This window comes from Mycteria americana, chromosome 5, assembly GCF_035582795.1.
Source record: "Mycteria americana isolate JAX WOST 10 ecotype Jacksonville Zoo and Gardens chromosome 5, USCA_MyAme_1.0, whole genome shotgun sequence".
NCBI classification, from domain to species: domain Eukaryota; kingdom Metazoa; phylum Chordata; class Aves; order Ciconiiformes; family Ciconiidae; genus Mycteria; species Mycteria americana.
Window position 1 is genome coordinate 13,169,120 of NC_134369.1, and position 21,797 is coordinate 13,190,916.

The 21,797-nt window shown below is 38.0% G+C and overlaps 1 protein-coding gene across 4 annotated transcripts in view; it reads left to right on the forward strand.

Moving 5' to 3' along the window:
* The window catches only part of DENND5A (DENN domain containing 5A), a 69,966-nt gene that overhangs the window by 40,926 nt on the left and 7,243 nt on the right, over positions 1-21,797 (forward strand). For 2 of the 4 annotated variants that reach the window (XM_075502171.1, XM_075502173.1), the window contains 12 exons: positions 1,086-1,301; positions 2,224-2,458; positions 2,917-3,067; positions 3,712-3,805; positions 6,934-7,065; positions 8,709-8,861; positions 12,016-12,100; positions 13,473-13,557; positions 14,579-14,707; positions 18,526-18,647; positions 20,621-20,766; positions 21,344-21,462. In XM_075502171.1, coding sequence (XP_075358286.1) covers positions 1,086-1,301; positions 2,224-2,458; positions 2,917-3,067; positions 3,712-3,805; positions 6,934-7,065; positions 8,709-8,861; positions 12,016-12,100; positions 13,473-13,557; positions 14,579-14,707; positions 18,526-18,647; positions 20,621-20,766; positions 21,344-21,462 — 1,667 coding nt within the window. Of the gene's footprint in view, positions 1-1,085; positions 1,302-2,223; positions 2,459-2,916; positions 3,068-3,711; positions 3,806-6,933; positions 7,066-8,708; positions 8,862-9,712; positions 9,818-12,015; positions 12,101-13,472; positions 13,558-14,578; positions 14,708-18,525; positions 18,648-20,620; positions 20,767-21,343; positions 21,463-21,797 lie in introns of all 4 variants that reach the window. The other 2 variants (XM_075502174.1, XM_075502172.1) reach the window with 2 other exon arrangements.

A 21,797-nucleotide genomic window follows, 5' to 3' on the forward strand; every position in this document is an offset into this window, starting at 1 on the left:
TCAAAATTTTCTCAAATACTTAAATAATTTAAAAAACCTGCTGCATACCAAATACCCAATTAATGGAGAATGTATAGATGCCAAGTGCTACTTATGGGATGCAGTTAGAAGAAATCGCTGAATAGCAGAGCGCTGTCTAGCAGAGAGCATGGCTGTAGGATACTATTTATAGCTGGCCTTGGACTGATATAACCAAGGTACTTTAAGAAGCATGGGACAGCTGCAGCAACTGCATCATTGTGCAGATGTTGTAAGCTCTAGATATTATGTCTAATTACATGTGGCACTGCCTCTTATAATAATTAACAAAGGCAGGGGTAGCAAAACTGTGTTCAAAATTGTGCCTGAATGCTTGTGGCTTTGACACCCCCCACACCCACCCCACCCCCCCCCCCCCCCAGATACTCAATTCCTATCAAAACTAATGTACATTGAGTATCTGAATCTCATATTGCTGCTTTCATAAATCTTAGCCCACATTCACTGAAAATGCATTTTATTTCATTAAAGATTACTCTGGGCTGTGTAGTGATGAATTGTGCATTATGCTGCTAGGGACTTAGGTTAAAGGAAATTGGCCACTAGACATGCACAGCTGCTTTTTACTGTGAGTTTCTGTCTTCATTTGAAAGCTGGTATGTATTGAATTGTAACAGTACTAAACCTGGACTTGTATTACACCAGATAGAAATATGTATTTGCCTAATATGCAGGGGTATTAAAAACCCCTAAAAAGCCTATGCAGGTGATTAAAGGGTAAAAGAAAGTAAATTAAGTATATGGCATACGTGGGCATTTATATGGTTGTTATCTATCCTTTTTTTAATCTAATGCGTATCCAGTGCAACCAATAATAAAGTAGGTTATGGTTTATTATTGAAATTAGGACTTTTATAGACAAAGGTTTCTTTCTAGATTTTTTGAGGTTGCTGTTTTATTACAGTGCTTGAAACTGTAAGTAACTTTTTTTATTGGAATGTTGACTTGAGGAGTAGTAGCTGAATGGCAGATTAAGAGCTTGTATACCTAGAATACCTGACAAAGCAACAATACAAACTTTTTTTTGTTTTCCCTTACTTTCTCAGTTGGGGGTGCGAGAAGAGACCAGCAGCAAGAAGGATCTTAAAATTCAGTGTGATGAAGAAGAGTTCAAGATTTACCAGCTGAACATTCAAATCCGTGAAGTTTTTGCTAACCGCTTTACACAAATGTTTGCAGATTATGAAGTATTTGTCATTCAACCCAGTCAGGACAAGGAATCTTGGTTTACAAACAGGGAACAGATGCAAAACTTTGATAAAGTAAGTTGTAATAAGAAGATATGTCAATGTGAAAAGTAAAACAGTATTCAAACCTAAGACTTTGTTTATTGGGCCATAAAATGGAAAATAGTACTGTCAAAACTGTAATTTCTTCCTTAAATTTCAGTTTTCCGCAAGAAAAGTCACATCTTGTATATTATGTGGAAAAATATGTGCATGTACATACCTAGAGAGATAAAGATACTCTTTTAAGGATACTGTAGAAAAATACAGCTTGCTGTAGAAAAATAGCTTAGGAAGCCTCACTTTATGGCTAACCTCTACGTTAAGGTTAAATACTACTAGTGAAAATTATTTAAATTTTTTTTTTTTTTCAACCAGAGGAATTGCTTAATATGTTAATGGCTAAAGCCATGCCCCCACACAACATGTGTACCAAATGTATCCCTAGCTCTTTTCTAGGGAAACACAAGACCCAGTTCTTCAAATTTTACTACTGTTGTCTTTACTGGAGATCAGATATTTGTCAGCAGGATAGTTCATGTGGATGATGATTATGTTGCAGCACTGCCTGCTAAAACACTAATCTGATTCCCATCAAATCGTATGAAAAGATTCTCATCAACTTCATAAGCTTTGAGCCCAGCCAGAAGTACATAATATCTACACCTGCAGTACTACTGTTGTCGTTTGCTGGGATTCTGCTGAAATTTTTAGAAAATTAAGGAAATGCTAATATCACAGTTTAATAATTATTGTGCTACATAGTAGGTGATTGTCATGAAACCGAAGATTTCATGTAGACTGCCTGTTTCAGAGATAGAACTAGTGTGTGTAATAAAACTAGGCTTTAAGTGGCACCAAAGCACTCTAATACATCCTTGATTAGAAAAATTGGTGCTTTTCGTAGATGTATCTCTCTGCAGACTCCCAAACACTCTTATCTCTTCTTGTCTGTTAGGCATCTTTCTTGTCGGACCAGCCTGAACCTTACTTGCCTTTTCTCTCAAGATTCCTGGAGACCCAAATGTTTGCATCTTTTATTGACAATAAGATTATGTGCCATGATGAAGATGACAAAGACCCTGTTTTGAGAGTATTTGATTCTAGAGTGGATAAAATTAGGCTGCTAAATGTTAGGACGCCAACTCTGCGCACATCTATGTATCAAAAGTGCACAACCATTGATGAGGCTGGTAAGAGAAATAAGCCACTTGCTTGACACTTAAGAAAATACAGCTAGTCAGTGCTGTTTGTTGTAGACATTAGGTTAAAGTTAAGTAACGATTCATGCTTTGAAACCTCAAAAAAAAACAGACCAGAAAAGGTGAGGTGTAAGCTTAAGTGGGGAACTAAATGTTACATAGGAAGCTGATATGTGAGAAGAAATTCGTGTAAGGTTTAATGGAACTCAGCTGTGTTCCTGCATGCTTTGTGTGAAAAATGTTTGAGCTTAAGATGATAAACATTTTTCTCCTTTTGGTGTCAGTTCTTTGATATTTAATAAACCCTTGTACTAGTGTACCTGTTGGGATCAGTAAGAAACTTCCACTTCCTCTCTTAAATTTGAGACCCGCTTTTAGTTGAGGATGTGTGATTATAGATACATGTCTGATTGACACCTTTTAAAAAATTCATTTTCTTACTATTTCAGAGAAATCTATTGAATTAAGGCTAGCAAAAATAGATCACACTGCAGTCCACCCACACTTGCTGGACATGAAAATCGGACAAGGAAAATACGAGCTTGGATTTTTTCCCAAGCTTCAGTCTGATGTTTTATCCACTGGACCAGCAAGCAACAAGTGAGTAAGCTAGGACAACAGGTGCTGGATGTTGGCGAGATCTATATAATGGTACTAAAGCAGAGATACTAGAAAGCAAATTTAATATATATTTTTTTTTTTAAGTGCGAACAAGTCAGATGATGTGGGTGGGTTGTGTGTGGTGGGTTTTTTGTTATCTCTTGTTATTTTCTTTTTTTTTTTTAATTTTTTAAATCTGGACTTCCAGAAGCAAATTGACTTAAGAAAGCCCTGTTATGTTTGAGGTTATAGTTGATGTACTTTGAGTTACTCATAATTACTGTCGATATAAAAGCAGATCTCCTTATTGGATCGCAGTTAAGAGCTAGCAAATATTTTAGGATATCTTCTTATAAAAACTTTGAAGGAAGAGGAAAAAGGTGTAAATTGTAACTGGATATCATAGGAAAAAAAAAAGGAAAAAGACAAAGCAAGTGTATGTGATCTAATTTTCTGAAATCCTTTCATTGCCCAATGTTGGATTCTTCTACAGAGATTCTTTGTGTGTATTTGCAGCTGCACTTTGATGTAATTGATGTCAACATGTTCAATATACAATAAGACAGAAAGTTCTTATTTCCCCCATTGCCTCTCCCCTTCACCTAACTCTTGACATTTGCTTAATAATATTCCTCCATCTGTAGGTGGACAAAAAGAAATGCTCCTGCACAGTGGAGGCGGAAGGACAGACAGAAGCAACACACAGAGCACCTGCGTCTTGACAATGATCAGAGAGAGGTGAAAACTGTTCAACTGTAGAGATCTCCCCCCCCCAATTGCCTGAATAATGCTCTGTAACCTTTATGAAATGTCTAGGCAGTTACTTGCAGTCCATCTCTGCTCTCCCTTATTTGTATTTAATACAAATGAAGTTCCTGGCCCTTAGCAGACCAAAAATACTTAGTTTGATTATTCTAAAAGTTATGCCATTTTTACTCCCTCTCGGGGCAAAATTATTTCATCCCATGTATAGGAGAGTTCCCTGAAAATGTCATCACATGCTTTAAAGATTTTTTTTTTTTTTTTTTTTTTTAAAAAAGGGGGGGGGGGGGGGGAGGAATTGATCTTAACAGTTTTTAGCCATCTATTTCTTGTCTCTAACTTAGTCACCCTGTGCTTCTTTTGTATATTTGATGGAGGAAAGATAACCACCTCCAGAGAGTGATTAATTTCATCCTAAAATCAGAAGTATTGCCCTTTTGGAGTTGCCTGTTTTTCTTCTGTAGACCATAAAAGAAGTCTTAAGGTGGCAAATTGACACACAACCTCGTGCTAAGGTGGGAGTGTGAACTCCACCCATACTGTAGGTTTGTGTCTGCCTGTTTTTACGCAGCACAGTCTGCTGATTTACCCACCTTCTGAACTGATAACTTCTCTCACCAGTGCTTCTACAGCTGACACAGTTATTCTTTGTGGTGAAGGGATTTTGAAAGATCTGGGTGATGTGACCTAATTACAGTACAGTTTCTGATTCATATGATACAGACTGCAAACTGTTATACTGGGTGTTGATTTACGGGTAATTCCAAGAATAATCTGGTTTAAAATACCAGAATTCATTTTTTTGTTTAGTAACCTCAGAGCTTTACTTTTTTTTTAAATGTATGTTGCTCATTGAAGACAATAATCTCTTGCCTTACTAAATACCTTCAGAAAAGCTTCATTTGGAATTTTAAAGTAGTCTTGTGTCTGTTAGGATAGTGTTGTCAAAATCAAATGTATTTGTCTGTCCAGTTCATTCTTTTATGGTAGTGATGAGTTTAATTGCCTTTCCAGTATACTAATTTCCAGAATTTCCTCATTGGTTTGTTAAAATTTTGTTGAAGTATAGTGTCATCTATGTCATTCACAACCATGTAATAGAAGAATGTCTGCATAATAAAAAAAGCTACGAGTAGTTTCTGGGTTTGACATGTTCCATATGCTCAGATAACTCTAAAGTACTTTTTACTTAGAAGTAACAGAAGTGAAGAATAGTTGATTTGTAACCTCATTATTGCTTTTAACAGTTATGATGTTTAGCACACGTAAACTTCTGAGATTTCAATTAGGTAATTACAAAGGCAAAAATCTACCTCTAGTCTCTGGGGTTTTTTGTTTGTTTTGTTTTTTTAACTGACTCTTCACATGTTGATTATCCTGTAGGAGTTATTCTGTCACACGAGGCAAATAATTTCTCAGGAATAAAAATTACAAATACATGCTCAGGTGAGGGTACCAACTGCCAAGTTAATCTATGCTGGTGTTTTAGGGTTTTATCCTGTACCTCGCTGATTACATAATACTGATCGGATGTTGGCCCCCTCTCCCAGGTGAACCACAGATTTTCCTATTAAGTCGGAAAGAATGGGGAGGGAGCCTTCCTGAGGTGAACACTGGGGATCAGGCTGAGCAGGAAGCAGTGGTTTCAAAGTGCAGTGTTGTGAGTTTTAGACAAATTAAAGCTTTGGGGCAGCCAACAAAAATCTGTGGAATTGAGACTTAGTGGCTTTTAACTTGCAAATATTTGTGCCCAGCGGAGGGCAATGTTTACACCAATCCAATGACTGAACACCATCTTTTCTTTTTTCCTTTCAGCTTCATTACTTAAGAATTTATTTTTATGTTGAATGCTTGGGAGTTCTGCATTGTATTATGTCTTCACTCTTTTCCTTTTCTGTTTTGCATGCTTGCTTTTATTACTTCATATGTGCTTACCACTTTCGCTTTACATGGTCTGCTTGGCTTTTTGCTACCAACTTGTCCTGCCAGCACCTGGACTTTTCCATGTCAGAGCTTCAGTTGCAGTTATGTTTAGACTGGGACCAGCATGATTGGCCCTTCATGCCCTCTATAAAATCTGTGTCAGAGCGTTACCTGGTATGTCCAATCAACAATATGACTGTAATCATAGTTCTGGATAAAGATGCATAATTAAATGTATATACATAGCTCTTTAGTGCAGGGCTGATGGAGAGGTATGGTTTTCCCTCTTTGCAAAGATCATATCATGTTTGATAAATATGTCTATTCACTGAATTTTCATTTGGTCATTATTTCAGTATAAGCTAGAGAAGTTACCTATTAATGTGAAATATGTCCTAATTGTGAGTATTCTGTCAGTGCCTGTACAGGACTTTCTCTTTATCACTTATTCACAGTTAGTCATGCCCCAACCAACCTGTGATCACCTGTCTTTCAAAACATTTGTCAAATCGTTCTTGTCTCTGAGGTGAAAACAGTGGCAACTCCTTGATGGCAGTAACAGAAGCAGAAAAGCTCAAGTGTAGTGAGTTTAGGAAATTATTTTGCTCAAAAATGCAGATGGTTCACAGCTGAGAGCTGTTAGCAGGATTTTGCCACTGCTTCCTGAAAGGCTGGGAGGGTGGGTAAGAAACAGGAGATCTGCAGGAATGCAGAGCATAGCGCAGATCTCAGATGTTGTCAAGCTCCAGGCAAAGTTTTCTTGCAGTCCCTGTGTAGACCAGTCTGCCATTTGAATAGTCTTGGTCTGGGTAATTATTACAAACTTTTATTTTATGTGAAAAAATAACAAGACACTTCTCAGTGGTGGAGGGAGTAATTGAATCTCTATGCATCTAAATATCCTTGGCAGTTTGTATTGTGTTTTTGTTATTCAGCAATGTGTGTTCTAATAATAGATAGACAACATAAATGGAGATTTGACCGCCAGTGAAATAGTACCTTAAATGTCTCAGCCCAATATAATGCTGGATATGAAAAGGGGCCTTTTCCGAAAGGGGACCTGATCCTTTCTTCCTCATTGCACAGGGATGGGTTATAAAGATAAGTTTATCCTTTTCTCTTGGCAAAGTAGTCTCACTTGCGCTTTTATCTGTATTTGTCGATTTTCTACCCCAATACAGAAGTATATCCAAGAAGCCAGGAATCTGGGCAGCGCTATTCGGCAGCCCAAACTGTCTAACCTCTCTCCGTCGGTAATTGCACAAACAAACTGGAAGTTTGTAGAAGGCTTGTTGAAGGAATGCCGAAATAAGGTAATATAGAGAATATTTCTGTTCTCTTACACCTCATATATCCATCTTTATGGACCATTCCTTGGCCAATATGTTTGAACCCCCCTCTCCACCATCTGTTTCTGCTTTATCCATATAAAGATTTCTGCATGGTATCTGTATAAAGATTTTTGCATGAAAATAAATTCATGAAGAGATAACATATTTAGAAATTCTGCAAGGAGTAGAAACTTTATCAAGCAGACTTATGATAGAGAATGTAAAATGATAGAGAATGTAAAATGATAGAAAGAGATTGAATATTCTGATGGGTCTTTATCATCCCGCTGCCCATGTCTATTGTAGCTTATTTCAGTTATCACTAATGAGACTATATTATTTCAACAAGAGTAAATATTCCAAAAGAGGAGGTTGTGGCAAAAACACAGGACCTTTTCTCATAACTAAAGGAAGTGGGTTAACAAACTTCTGAAATGTAAGTTTTCAAGCACTTAACGAAGAAATTTGGCATTAGTTTGTAGACATGCTTCACCAGTATATATTTGACAATATATTAATCTGAATTAAGTGTTAATGTTTATACTACCACAGTAAAGAGAATAATTATAAAATAGACACATTCTTGCCTTAAGTCAGTGAAGGTAATATAGCAATTGTATACAATGTTTTGTAAAACCGTGTTTAATATATGCATCTACTTCTGATTTCACTTTCATTTTCTGTATGCATGAAACTGTCCAAATAATCTCCTTCACTTAATAGAGGCATATGACAGTGAAAATCCTTGAAGATAGACTTCACTCTTTCACTGTGGGAATGCAACTCTAGGGAATGTAGTGAGCCTGCTGTTAGCAGAGAGAGAAATTACTGGGGGAGGTGAGGAGGAGAAGCAGCTAGACACTAACTTAGAGTTATTCGTCTCCACTAAGACTGTGCATAGGTGCCTAAGGGAGTATTACGCATTTGAGAGCTACTCTAGAATAGCAACAAAGATGAAAAAATGCATAAGAGATGAGCAGAAGTGATTCCCTAGTCATTTTTCCTTCCAGGTAAGCTATGTGATGAGTATATTGTGACTGGGAGACTGTACTTTAAGAGGTGGTGAGAGCTTTGTTGACCAGTGTGAAATTGTGCACGATTTAGGAGAATGTGGCTCATCGGGGAAACTCAAGAGACGCAGTCCAGAATGGGTTTGGTTTAAACGCAAATACCCTTCTGACAGAACAGGGTCTTGCAGGAATGACGTATCCCCCTGTTACTTGGAAGCACTTGTGCACGTCCACCTCCCCTGGGAGGAGGTGGACATAGTGTACTGCTCCCAGTCCAGCACTCACCAGGCTTCAAAAACACCCAAGACGTGCGTTGCAGGGCCTTGCTGCTAGGCCTCTAGCTTGTCAATGTGTGGCCTGCTATTCCCTTTGTTGAGGTTACTCTGTGGAAGTTTATGTGCCCATTAAAGTGATCGACAGTGGTGCTGCCATGGCTTGAAAAACAGGGATAAAAGAAATGCAGTCCTGCACCAGCTTCAGAAATACTGCGTACACCCAGTTGTTCTGCCACAACTTTGCTATTGTGTGCTTCTTTGTTGGTTATTTAAAAAGTGTAAGTGATCTTGGAAGTTCCCACGGAAAGAATTAACTCTCTTTTGCCTTGTCCTTTTTGAGACCAAGAGGATGTTGGTTGAAAAAATGGGTCGAGAAGCTGTGGAGCTAGGTCATGGTGAAGTGAATATCACAGGTGTAGAAGAGAATACCCTGATAGCCAGTCTGTGTGACCTCTTAGAAAGGATATGGAGCCACGGTCTGCAAGTCAAACAGGTGAGGAACAAATATTCCAGTATGTTGCAGAGCACACTTTCCTAGAGTCATGTTATGGTCTTCCTCTCTCCGCTTTCAGAGGATACCTTTTGTGTTTATATAGACATGTTAAAATACTTGTGTGTGTCCCCTCACAGCCTTTTTTATGTCAGTCACTGCCCCCTTGTCTGTCTCTACTTTTTGCTCTGGGGCATGTGCAAATGCACATGTAGATATGTTCCACAGATGACTTCTTGGAAGACTTTCTTTCCATTTAACCTGGGGGTTGGGTTTGGTTTGGTTTGTGGGTTTTGGTGGTTTTTTTAATAGGGTGATAAATAAAACTATTTCTGTGTTCTTAATACTTTTGTTATTGAAGTTGCATAGGCTATAAAGCAGTGTATGCTAAAGGTGCTGTCAATGGGATAAGGTATGGGAATTTGTTTTCATGAAGGATAATTTAGTTTTTAAGAGTAAAACCCTTGCTATTTTGGTTCTTCCTGAATGATGTAGGGATAGTTAAGTGACGTTTACAAGATCACTAGTTAGAGGTGTTGTTTGTCACATGAAATTAATAATTGCTTGTTGTGCTCTTCTGTTTGGAGTCGCTTGTGGGACTAGATGGAGTTTGGAAGGCCTTTATCCTTTCCTCCTCCTTTGTACAAAGGAACAGCAAGGACAGCGAGGATTATAACTTTATTAAAAGAATGTGCAGAATAAATGTACATAATCCAGACAACTGTAATTCAGTATCTCTGTTCCCAGCACCCAAGTGCCAGTGTTTAAATCTGCTCTCCTTCAAACTATACAGCAGTTCTCTATGTGAAGATTTATCATGTGATTCTCTCCCTTCCTTCTTGTATATCACTTAGGATAGAAGCTGTACTGCTTTCGTCTTAGAAGACAGAGCATCAGTATACTCTGCTTCAACTCAGATTTGGGCCTTTCAGACCACCAGACGGCCAACCCTACATAAGGTTAATGCTTTGGATTGATTGCAGATGTTGGCAAACAGTGCTGAACGGTGGAATAAATAGAGTGGTGGAATATAATAGAGGCCTGATGGAGGAAGTGCAGTGCATCTCATGTTATGATCCACAGTTTAAAAAAAAAAAAAGCACCACCAATTCTCTGTGTGCTCTGGCCTTTATTAAATATGCAAAAGCCTGCTGTTCTATACATCAATTTTATTTTATTTTTCAATAATGAGCCAAGGAAGACTCTTCTTTCTCAAATGACCATAGTAATAAGGAGGATGGCTTTCCTTCACCAATCCCTGCTTTTACCTCTTCCCTGCTGATGAACCTTGATAGTCCTATATTAGCTACCTACTGATTCTTCCACACGCAAAGTGAATCCACCCCTTTCTTTGTCCATAGCAATGCAGGAGAGTTGTCGAATGTAGGGCCTAATGACTGAAGTAGTCTGAACTTTCAGAAGGCCTTGGTTATTCCCTTGCCTGTTCTCTGTCCCACTGCTTTCCTTAGGCTGTCTTCCTTTCCCTTATAGACACATCTTGCATCATCATTGCTATTTGGTGAAGTTAAAGGAGAGTAACATGATGGTAAAGGAAGTGGGCAGATATATACTGCATGAGTTCTTACATTCATCATGATTGTTGACGTCTATTTGCTGCAGGATCCTTTGCTGCTGCTTCATGTTGCAGTTGTCCTTGCCATGGCAGCTAGTTGCTGAACACTAGACTGTGTGTGCATGTGTGTGTTTATTGAGAGAAATGGATGTAACTGTTCCCTGGCTGATATTTTTCATGCTCTCTTTTTATGTTTTTATAAGACTTGCAATGTTGGCTTTCCATGTTGGATGTGTCGGGTACATACATGAGGCATTGAGCTTCTCTGGATTTTTTATATCTTCACCACTGAATGCATATTTTTAATAGATGTCTCTCAACACAGATGTTACAGATACTCTAGCTTTACCTTCTGGAGACATGCCACTTCTGGAATAATCCCTCACGGTTGTTAGTTCTTTATGTCAACTGTAATGAGCTATAGGATTGAAGTGTTTAGAGATTTTTAAAGGTAGTTTTTAAAAAAAATATTTCAGAGTTGAACCATAATTACTGCACCTCCAGGAAGGGACTTACATGATTTTAATTACATTGATAGTGCTGAATTGCCAACTGTTGCTTTACAGTCGTGGTTTCTTTCTGCACAAAGTAGTAAATAAAAATATGGCTTTATAATATGACTGCTTTTCTGAAATGCAGAATTGCTAAATCTTTACTGGGATTCCTCTGTACGTAATTCCAGTTAAGGTGCTGGAGAGCCTCAGTTCAATTACTGCTGCCTTTCTGTGGCTTTGCAAGCTTTTGATTTATCATGCAGGATATTTTAGGATGAATCCAAGAATCTTTTTAGTTTGCCAGCAAAAGGTTTCCTCGCGCTCTGCTTTAAGCCACCAGAGGTTTAAGAAAGCAACATAATGAACAAGGTGCACCTTTTAACATTATTTGACAGATTTATCTTGGCCTAAATACTACATCCCAAATTTTAACTTTTAAGTTGGTTTTATAATGTGTAGAGCTGGAGTATTCTTCCTGATAAGCTTTCATTGTCCTGCTTGTGTTTTGGGTTGTCTTTTCTTATCCAAGTGATTATCCAAGTCCTTTGCTTGATGAAAATGAGGGGGATTTTTTTGAGGTTCTGAAAACTGACAGCATGCACCTATAACCCTGAATTACCCTGAAGGGAACAAGGCTTGGTCCAGGTATAAGATGGTTTACTCAGGCTGGCTCTGTATATCTTGTCATTTCACTACTGGAGAGGCAGGGAGGGAAAGACACATAATACAGGTTATGGCCTCAGACTTAGAACTCTACTCACACATAGTGTTTTAGAAGCCTTTAAATGTTTTCTTGTCCTGTTAATGAACTATGAGAAATGAAGTTCAATTGACTTTTTCCTGTTACCAGAATCATTAGATCCCAGTAGTCTGACTCTTGCTTTTCTTTCTTAACCTCTTTACAGCTCCCGAGCACCTCAAACTTGGGTCTCATTTTTTGGTTTTTACCAATGACTTTATAGGGAGAAACATATTTAAAGGAACTTTTTGTTATGGCTGATACTTTCAATGATGATTTAAACTTTTTTTTTTTTACTTATTCAGCTGATAGTGATTTCTTTACTATTTTTTTTTTTTTTTTTAATTTTAGGGAAAATCTGCTTTGTGGTCTCATCTGTTACACTACCTAGAAAACAGGCAGAGAAAAACTACATCAGGCAGCTTCAGTACCTCAGGTAAGATTGGCTTCTGCTGGAAGATGATGATAAAAAAACAATGAGTAAGAGCTGCCTGCAGATTTGCACCATGCAGAGATGGTTTCCTTGGAAATATCTTTCACTCAATATAACTGAATCAAGTATCTATCCGCTACAGAATTAATATGGACCTGGTGTATTGAGACAATATACTTGTTTGGATTGAGCCCACTTGTTTGGTGGCTCTGAAACATCAGAACTATCTGATGTTTCAAAGATAGGCTTTAAAATGGATTGCTCCGATATACCATCCTCCATATGACACATAGTCACTGCATGACTGGCAAAGCATATTATGTTATGGGTGGGGGTGGAAAACAAGTATAAGCATATAAAATTGTGCTCTACACCCTGAAGTTTTACATTCTCTCTTGAAAAACAACTGAACAGTAAGCTTATTGTTTAAAAGAAAAAGACATTTAAAAAAAATACAAAAAACACTGAAGAAACATTTTAATTTGTTACATCAAATGTTGCAGTAAAAGTAATATTGCACATAAGATCCACTGATAATCTGTTTCTAAGGTTATTAATGTAATTTTTAAACACTATTACTTGTGTCAGATGGGGGCAAGGGTACAACTTTGGAGAGAACAATGGGTTTGGGGGAGGCGGTGGGTGCTTTTTTAAAGTTGCTGTAGGCAAAGAGCTGAGCATTACTAACATGCACAAGGTCCTGTAAGCAATCAAAACCAAAGATTTGGAAAGTATTAAGGTCTCTTGAATGTCACTTGGTCCATAGTGTTTTTGCATATCAGACTGAAGTTACAATCAGTTTTATGCTTCCTAACCCGGGATTGAGGGCAGGGACTGTATTTATTATACAATTTGATTCTAGAGTTGGAATTTGAATAGTATTGCTTAAAAAAAACCCCAAAATGTGCTATTTTAAGAAGTAGTGGTGTTACAGGAGTGTGCAAAGTGATAGATTAGTTGAGCATATGATGTGTAGTGTGCAGAGTAAAACATGTTGAATGCTGTTTTCTGGTGTCAACAGTGCCAGTCAGTTTTACTACGTAGAAAGAAAATAGAGTAGTCTTTAGTATTTTCTAAAGACATATACTTGATTAGTATATGTCTTAAGCCATTTGATGTCATACCAATTTCAGCTGAATCTAAGCTAATTAATGTGCTAATGCTCAGTGTGTGCTGATCTGCATAACCATCTGTGTAGCATATTAAATTTTCATGTCACTTGCAGTGGAAATATGCCACAATATCTTCACAAAGCAGTGAGTCACCAATAACACAAGAGTGCAAGTTGGTGTTAATTCACCTTCTTTTTTTATATTGATTTTAAAATCTTTAGATGGATTTCTACTAACAAGGAATTCTGTTCTTTTGAATCTAGGAATACTTCTTGATTCAGAAAGGAGAAAGTCTGATACCAGTCCAGCCATGTCACCTCTTAGAATCTCTCTCATCCAGGATATGAGGTGAGTTTAAACTATTAAAACCAACACAGAAAACCTGTGAGATTTGCATACTTGTTTCTGCGTATAATGTGTACCATACAGAAAAGTCTGTGTTTCATACATCAGGAGGGGGATGTGGGGAAGGAACCTGCTGAACTGTTTTAAAGTATATAGTGCAACCTTTTCATTGACCTTTACAAAAATGTTTCATACTGAGCAGATTTTATATTGTCACAGCTACTGGCTTATAGAAATACCCTAATACAGTTTTCATCTTTTTGTAAGTATTCTGTATTGTTTTATTTCCACAGAGATGTGGGTGTAGCATATGTATTTTCCCTGTCATTGCCAAGTTGGTTGCTTAGCTCTGAGTTCACTCCTGCTTCTCAGTGAAGAAAGCAGTTTAAAGAAGTTGTTTGATCTAAAGAATGGGTTTATCTAACATTGAGTACTGTAGTGTGAATTAAACTATAACTTCTGCTCAATGCCGTCTTTTCAGTACATCAAAAAACAATATGCAGAACTTCTAAATTAATTTTGAAATGATTTTTCTTTCCTCCTTTTTCCTTACCAACATCTGATTTTTTTTTTTTTTTTAGTGGGAAGGAGTGAATTGAGGATTTTCAAGGGACATGCTTGTCCTTTCAAAATATATTATTTGTGTCTTGTATGCAAGAAAAGCTACTACTGAGCATGGAAAGACAGTATTTAATTTTCCAAACCACTCAGCCATAAATATTGCAGTGATAAGGTCCAGAATGATTCTTAAATCATGTGAGGCAATGGGCCTGGTTTAGAATTTTGTAAATAGGGCACTGCATTGCAGATATTTCCTTTTCAAGCTCTTATTCTTTTTCAGCTAGATATGCAAGGAATTTAGATACTGCTGAGTATTAAGGTGGTCATGCCTCTTTTTCTAGTAGTTTGCCTGATATTTTGCATTCTTGGCAAAATTCCTTCTTCAGCCTAGCTTGGTTCAAAAGAACTGTCACACTTCAAAAATACTGGGCAGTTTCCTTTTTTTTTTTTTTCTCCTTTTCAGGCATATCCAGAACATTAGTGAGATCAAAACAGATGTTGGCAAGGCCAGAGCCTGGGTTCGTCTCTCTATGGAAAAGAAGTTGCTCTCTAGGCATCTAAAACAGCTGCTTTCAGATCATGAACTCACAAAGTAAGATGGTTTATCTTGGGAAAAGCTTTTAAAAATTAAGCCTGTTTAGTTGTTTGACTTCAAAAACCCAGAAGTGCCTATTCTTCCATCTGCTTAGCAGTGTGCAAAAGGAATAGAACAAAGTAGCCTTCGAAGTGTGTCTCTGTACCCGTGTATGAGCTATTTAGGAATTTATGATTCAATGCTGGGGTTCTTCAGGTACAGAATCAGTTCTGTCAGTGTAGACTATCTGCGACTTTGAGGTGAAATCCTAAAAAATTACTAGGGATTAAATGAAACTGAGCATAAATCCAAATGCCACTACTTTGCTGAGTCAAGCTTTTCATCTTGGCCCCCTTTCTGTAACTGTGGGATATTTTGTTTTCCTTGGATTGTTTGTGTGTTTTCACAATGCATGACAAAGTGCAGCTTAGGTCCTTGTATGCAGTTCTGTCACAATATGAAGAGTGTAATGGCACATCCAGATGTGCTTCTGTGGTTCTTGTTAGTGTGACTCAAAGTGACTGTTCCTTAGCTTCTCACTTCTGCCTCCAAATCCGAGACATTCTTGTAACTCCTTTCAGTGCCATGTAAACTAATGTAGATAAAATCGACTTTTGGTGTGGTTTAAGAGAGCAGATGAATGGTTTACATGCAGTACCTTGGAGGTGACTAGGAAGGCTGTGATGATCAGTTCTTGCATCTCATTTTGGGGCAATAAACTCAAGATGAGATCTCATAATCTTTTGAAATCTTCCATCTAAATCTTTCAGAGCATGATTGTCCACACGTCTAGATCAAACTGACAGCGCCTCAGCTTTGTTTGTCCTCTCCTACACAGTAAAGGTTTTGCATTTATAGCCTGCTTAAGAACATAAGGTGAATGGCTTCTGTAATAGTCAAATATCTGCTATTATGATCCATTTTTTGTTTTTATGACTTCTCCTAAACATTTCAAAATATGTGACTTTCAATTCCTTGTATATGAAGTCGTCAAAAAATTATGAAAAGACCCAACCATTGAGACCCAAAACACTAAAGAGTACTTGTACTATAGGAAGAAAATGGGAGAAGTGTAAGAAGTACGGGGAGGAGGGGGATGCGAGTGAAAACTGAAGACTTGAACCTGGAGAGAGTTCCAAATACTGCTGGTTTAAACTGTCAAAAGTACTCTGTGCTAGTGCTGCTTCTTTTAAGTACGCATCTGGAAGGGCGAAAGGAGAAATGCTCAGCACAAGAACCTATTTACCTGGTGATGTCCAGAGCACATGTACATTATTATCTTTGTAAACATAAATAATTCCTTTGTCAATAGTTGCACAAATCAGAGTACAGGCCATATTTAATACTAATTGTTTTAGAAGTAACAATTTGAGGTTTATTCAGTGTAACCTGTGCAGAAAAAAAAATGTATTGCTGATAAGGTTGAATATACTGTTTACTGTGTGGAAGTTACAGGTTCTCTTGTATGGACCCTAGCTTTAATTGAAGACTTCTTTCTGGAGACAGCTTAACCTCTGCTGTCTGCTCTTCCTTTCCTCTCCTCCCGCTCACATCACCTTCCAAGAAACGTCTTCTCTCCCCCAATCCCCCTGAACCCTAATGGCTAATTATTGGAGATTTGCCTTGTATTGAATTATGTTGGACTTTCTGATGAAGCCTTCCAACAGCGAGCAAGGAAAAGCTGAAGGACAGAGTGAGGACAGCTAATAAATTTACCTGTATCTCTAAATTAAGGTTAGGCCTCTCCAGTGAAGTCAAAAGTCCAGATCAGGTTAAATTTAGCAGTGCTTGTCCCATGCAGAACAAATGCTGTGAGAGGACTTTCCACACACCACCACACTCCACCCCCCACAAAAAGAAGAAAAAAACCCAACTCTCTTAACACTGGCCAATGTACTGTTGGTCTATCAGACAGATTCTGATTCTCTAGAACAGAGTGAGATAGCAGCAAAAATGTTTAAAATGAAGGTGACAAGCAAAGGAGCAACTTGCATGGGAATTACATCAATTTGTTATCTTGTGTGTTTTGTGCTGCATATTTAGATATCCTACTTAAAGAAAGGTGTTCCAGGCAGCATGGATTTCAAGTGTGCTTTGTGTGTTGTTTTTAGAGGAAGCATTGCCAAGTTTGGTGAGGTACTAAACGTAATTATGCAGCTTCTGCCATTTTACAGTTAACATGGTTGTGTGTTCTTTTTTGAAGCAACTGTTAGATCTTTTAATTAACCCATTCTCCTCACCTGGCATTTGCTAAAAAATATAAGAAAACTGAAACATGTTTGTCTTCTTTCTAGTCTGCAAAGGGACTGGAGTTAGGGAACAGAAGGAAAACACATAGCTTCACTCCCCTCAAACCTTTATGTGCACAAGTACACTGAGAAATCTTGCACTTTGAAAAGTCAGGACAGCACATACCCTTGCGGACAGGCTGTCTAAACATGTGGTTCAGATTGTTCAAGTGAAACATGGACGTGGTCACCCATGAGACCTTTGTGGGTTTGCTGCTCTTGTGGCTACAGGCAGGTTAAGTTGATTTAACGCTCAGTATCTTTATTTCCATTGAACATTTTCTGTCAATCTCTGGTGTTATGTTTGTTATATAAGTGAGAATATGTGTGTGTGCTAATCATCACTGATTTGTTTTGCAAATTTCTGGCTTGTGAGCCACTAGCTGACTTTTTTGTAATCGATATCTGAAATTGAGGGGAATTGTCAGGATGCCCTCCTAGCAGGAACAATCTATCCACGGCTGTGTCAGCATTTCTAACACCTAATTTGTGCATTCATGATGTTTTGAATATTCCTCTAGCATCAGTTGGATTTTGATGCATTTTGGCATGCTCTTCCTTTATGATTATTCACCAACACTGGTATTATTTATTGGTTGCATAATTAACAAAAATAGTGGTGATTGCTATGTACAAGTGAGTAACTTTAAGAGTATTTTCCTGTCAAAATTTGCACTTGAAAAGGTTGAGGTTGTACATTCTTTTCAAGGTTTCTCAGCTGCAAGTCTTGCAGTGTTAAATTCTCTAATGTGTTTGAGTAATTTCAGTAAGTATATAAGATTGTTTCCATTTACAGTGCATTCTTCTGCATAGGCATTAGTGTCTCCACTAGTGAGAGAAGGCTACTGAGCTACATCTTTTGATACTTCCACTTAAAAGAAGTTGCAGTTCTGTGCAGAGTTGCAGTCCTAGCAAAGAGTTTGCAACCCAGTAAAAGGGAACAGTAGGACTTTAGGCCACCTTTGCATGCCTAATGATTTTGGTTATGTCAGGAGCTGTGTACTGTCAACACTGAAGCTGTTCCCTAGCTTAATGTGCAGGTTGTTGTAGGCCCTGGGTTATCACCTATGACCTAATACAACCCCAGTGTTTGCCCTAGTGTTCTTTGAAAACAGTCTTCTAATGGTCATATGTCATGTGCTGGAGGACTCTCCCATGGCACCATCTGCTCAGAAGTAATTTACAAGGACTCTATTTCAGTTCTGTCATTTTACATGGGCAAAAGAAGTCAGATAACTTTTTCCAAGAAAGTACAAAAGTCCTTTTTCCATCTTTTGGGGTGTTTTTGGGTGGGAGAAGGCCCTTAGACCACCCCAAACCTTGCTTTTGAGGAGTGGAAAATAGTGTGAAGTATTGGACTGATGCACTTCAGGCTTGCAGAGTGTTGACATATCTTGGCACATTAAATACTGTTGGCTCTACCAGTATCACTTGTCATTTGAATCGCCTGCATATTCTTCATAATTTACCTAATAAATATGCGTAATAGAAAACATTTCACTGAAAGCATCTTGTTACTATGACAGATTATTTGTTTTGCTTTGTCAGAAAACTCTACAAGCGTTATGCATTCCTCCGCTGTGATGATGAGAAAGAACAATTCTTATATCATCTTCTGTCATTCAATGCTGTTGATTACTTTTGCTTTACCAATGTTTTCACAACAATCTGTAAGTATTTGCTTTCCCTGGTACTCTGATTTCCAGATTTGTTTGAGTCCTTTATCCAAAATTCTAAACAGCTCTGAGCAACATGCCTTAATGTAATTGTTCTGCTTGCTTCCTGGTATCCATCTGTGTATGCTGTATCACTATTTCTACGATCCTCTCTGGTGGGCAGTAATGTGTGTCTCTGTGTCACCAAAGGCTTTTGTTTCTAACTTTGTAAAATACAGGCAGCTTTAATCCTTTTAGTTGGGGGAGAGTTCTCAACAGAAAATGTTGTGGTGGGCTTGTTTGCATCATGCTAAACAAGAATAGTATGGATTGTTCATTATCAAGGTAAGAATATTAACACATGCTAGGAATTAAAAATAAAACAAAAAAAACTTTCCCATTTTCATGCTTTGCCTACTTTGCCACACGCCTGTCTCTGAGTTTGGGATAACAATGAAATGCCCATTGAGGGCTGCATCAGAACTTTGGAACACATTGAAGTACTCTTTTTTTTTTTTTTTTTTTTTTTTTTTTTTTTTTTAATTTTAAAAGATGCCCTAGAGAAACTTTTAACCTGTTGTTGCTGATGCTTAAAGCGTTACAGAGTTCTCATGCATTTGTGTGCCTGCTGCCACAGGACCTCACTAGTAAGGCAGAATAAGGAAAGTCTTTAGCAAGGCTTATAAAATTGGGGGTGGGGTTGTGTGTAAGGACCCCTCTGGCCCCATGGTAGGAGCTCCTCTTGATGGTATGTTATGATCCATATGTATGTGTATGAAAGACAAAGCAAGCAGACATCTAAGCAAAATAGTTTTTGGTCTTGTGGGTAAGTTCTGGACAATGCTAAAATCTGGTCTCTTGGATGCAGTTAAATTGTCACTTACTTTAAGACTATCAGTACAGAAAATAAAAAGGGAAACATTTTAATTCATTCTTAAATGCTATGAGCATCAAGCTTTTAAGAAAATCCAACCACCAAATGCTTTCTTGAGGGCACTGACAGCTGAGGAGTCATTGAGGGAGAAATGTATTAAACGCCATAGCTGAAAAGCCCTAACTATAATCCATTTACACACTATAAAAGAAGGGCAGATCGCCAAGAAATGCAACGACCATTCAGATAATTGGATTTTGTTATAAAAGTTTGGTTAATAGGGGGCTGTGCCTGAGATGCTAGACGATTGAAGAGCATGTGCATTTCCTCAGGAGCACATGCCTCCTGAGTCAGAGAAGGGGCTGTAACTCAGGTGATACTATGTTGAATTAGTCACTGGTAAACCAGGGGACCAGAAAGTGTTTGAGCATGTGGGTGGTGCCAGTTAGAGGGGAAAAAAATTGTTTGTTCTTTCTAAATTCAAGAAGTCTTACAGTTAGCATAACTAAGAGCAACATGGTACAGAGAAACTTGCAGCATTATAATGTATTTTCACTGAATTTGTTCAGCTACAGTAGTGAATGCTGCTGCAAGCAAGCCCTGCAAACAAAGACTTGGGTTAGTAATTGAATGGGAATTGGTGTTAGCTGTGTAGTGTGTATACATGCACACACAAAAGCAGGCAGCTAGGAGTTGAGCATTGAGTTGCATGCTGAGCTACAACGTAGTCCTGGATACATGAATATTCTGTCTTTACTTCCTTGTCTCTAAGCTGGGGACAAGTAACCATCTTCATGACATGTTTTGAGGCTGGTGAATGAAAAGTTATTATACTCAGTGAAGGCGTTATTCCATCCATATTTCTTTTTTCATTTGACAGTGTTTTGCTATCAGCTCTGCTTCTTAATGACTGCTATGCGTACACTTCCTGATTGTCAATCAGTGCTTAGTGTGCAAATGTTAGCATGATTAAATAGCAGCTCTGATGTTGTTTTAACATTTCATGGTACTGCAGTATTATTTTATGACTTATTTTTTTGCCTTCTCCTCATTAAAGAGGTTACATAATTATCCTTCTTCATTTTTGGAGTGTTATTTCTTCTTGTGTTTGCAGTGATACCATACCATATATTGATTGTTCCCAGCAAGAAACTTGGTGGCTCAATGTTTACAGCCAATCCTTGGATCTGTATCTCGGGAGAACTGGGTGAAACAGGAGTCCTGCAGATTCCCAGGAATATATTAGAAATGACTTTTGAGGTTTGTATTGCTTGATACAAAAAATGCTTTGGATGTTCTGTTTGTTCAGTTTTAAATTCTCCCCTTGCTGTACCATCTTGCCATACATTTTGTATCTTTAGTCTATGTGGTTAGTCACAAATACTTCCTGTGCCTGTACATATCAAATTTAATCTATATTTAATAACATGCATAGCAAAATGACTGACAAATCCTTAGCACAAGGATGGACAAGACTGTCTTTATATTACAACTTTGTGCTGTAATGGTGGGAGGTGTCATATCCTCTTCTGTTGGAAACAAAGAAGTGATTCTGCTCTGATTTTTGTGTGTGCGCACACATTGGTTAAAACTTAATTGAAAAATCTAGTTCAACTGATGTTCTCTCTGCAGACCAAAATAGTATTTAACAAAACAAAGCAAGCAAACAAAACCAAATAAAGCAGCCTACCCCTAAAAAGCCCAGAATCAATCATGCAGTCAGAAGAGGAGAACCACATTTCTGATTCCCTGTCTGAGCATGTTCCCTGATAGTTTACTCCTCCAACATGCTGCTCTCTTTCAGTTTACTCTGACAAACTCTTTGTTTAATTTGCAGTGCCAGAACCTGGGAAAACTGACCACAGTGCAAATAGGACATGATAATTCAGGGCTGTATGCCAAGTGGCTAGTGGAATATGTTATGGTCAGAAATGAAATAACAGGCCATACTTACAAGTAAGTATCATCCTGACATTTCATGTTGGGTAAGTAGAATTTCTGCAGGGAGCTGGCACAGTAGGGCTCGTTTGATTAGAAAAGTCTTATCTCCTAGAACTCTGTGTCTACAGCTGCTGCTACCCGAAGGCATAGAAAGGTCATTTGGCTTCTGGCATTAAACAAGTCGTGATTCTTACAAAATTAAACAGAGTTTTCAGTTTGCAGATGCTCATGTCTAGCCTCCAAACATTGGTGGAGAAGATGAGTTGACTGTTACACATCTTAAAAATAATCTTTCTTGAGCCCAAGGAAGAAATAGCGAGTTAGAGCTTGCTGCTTACCAAATATGCGTG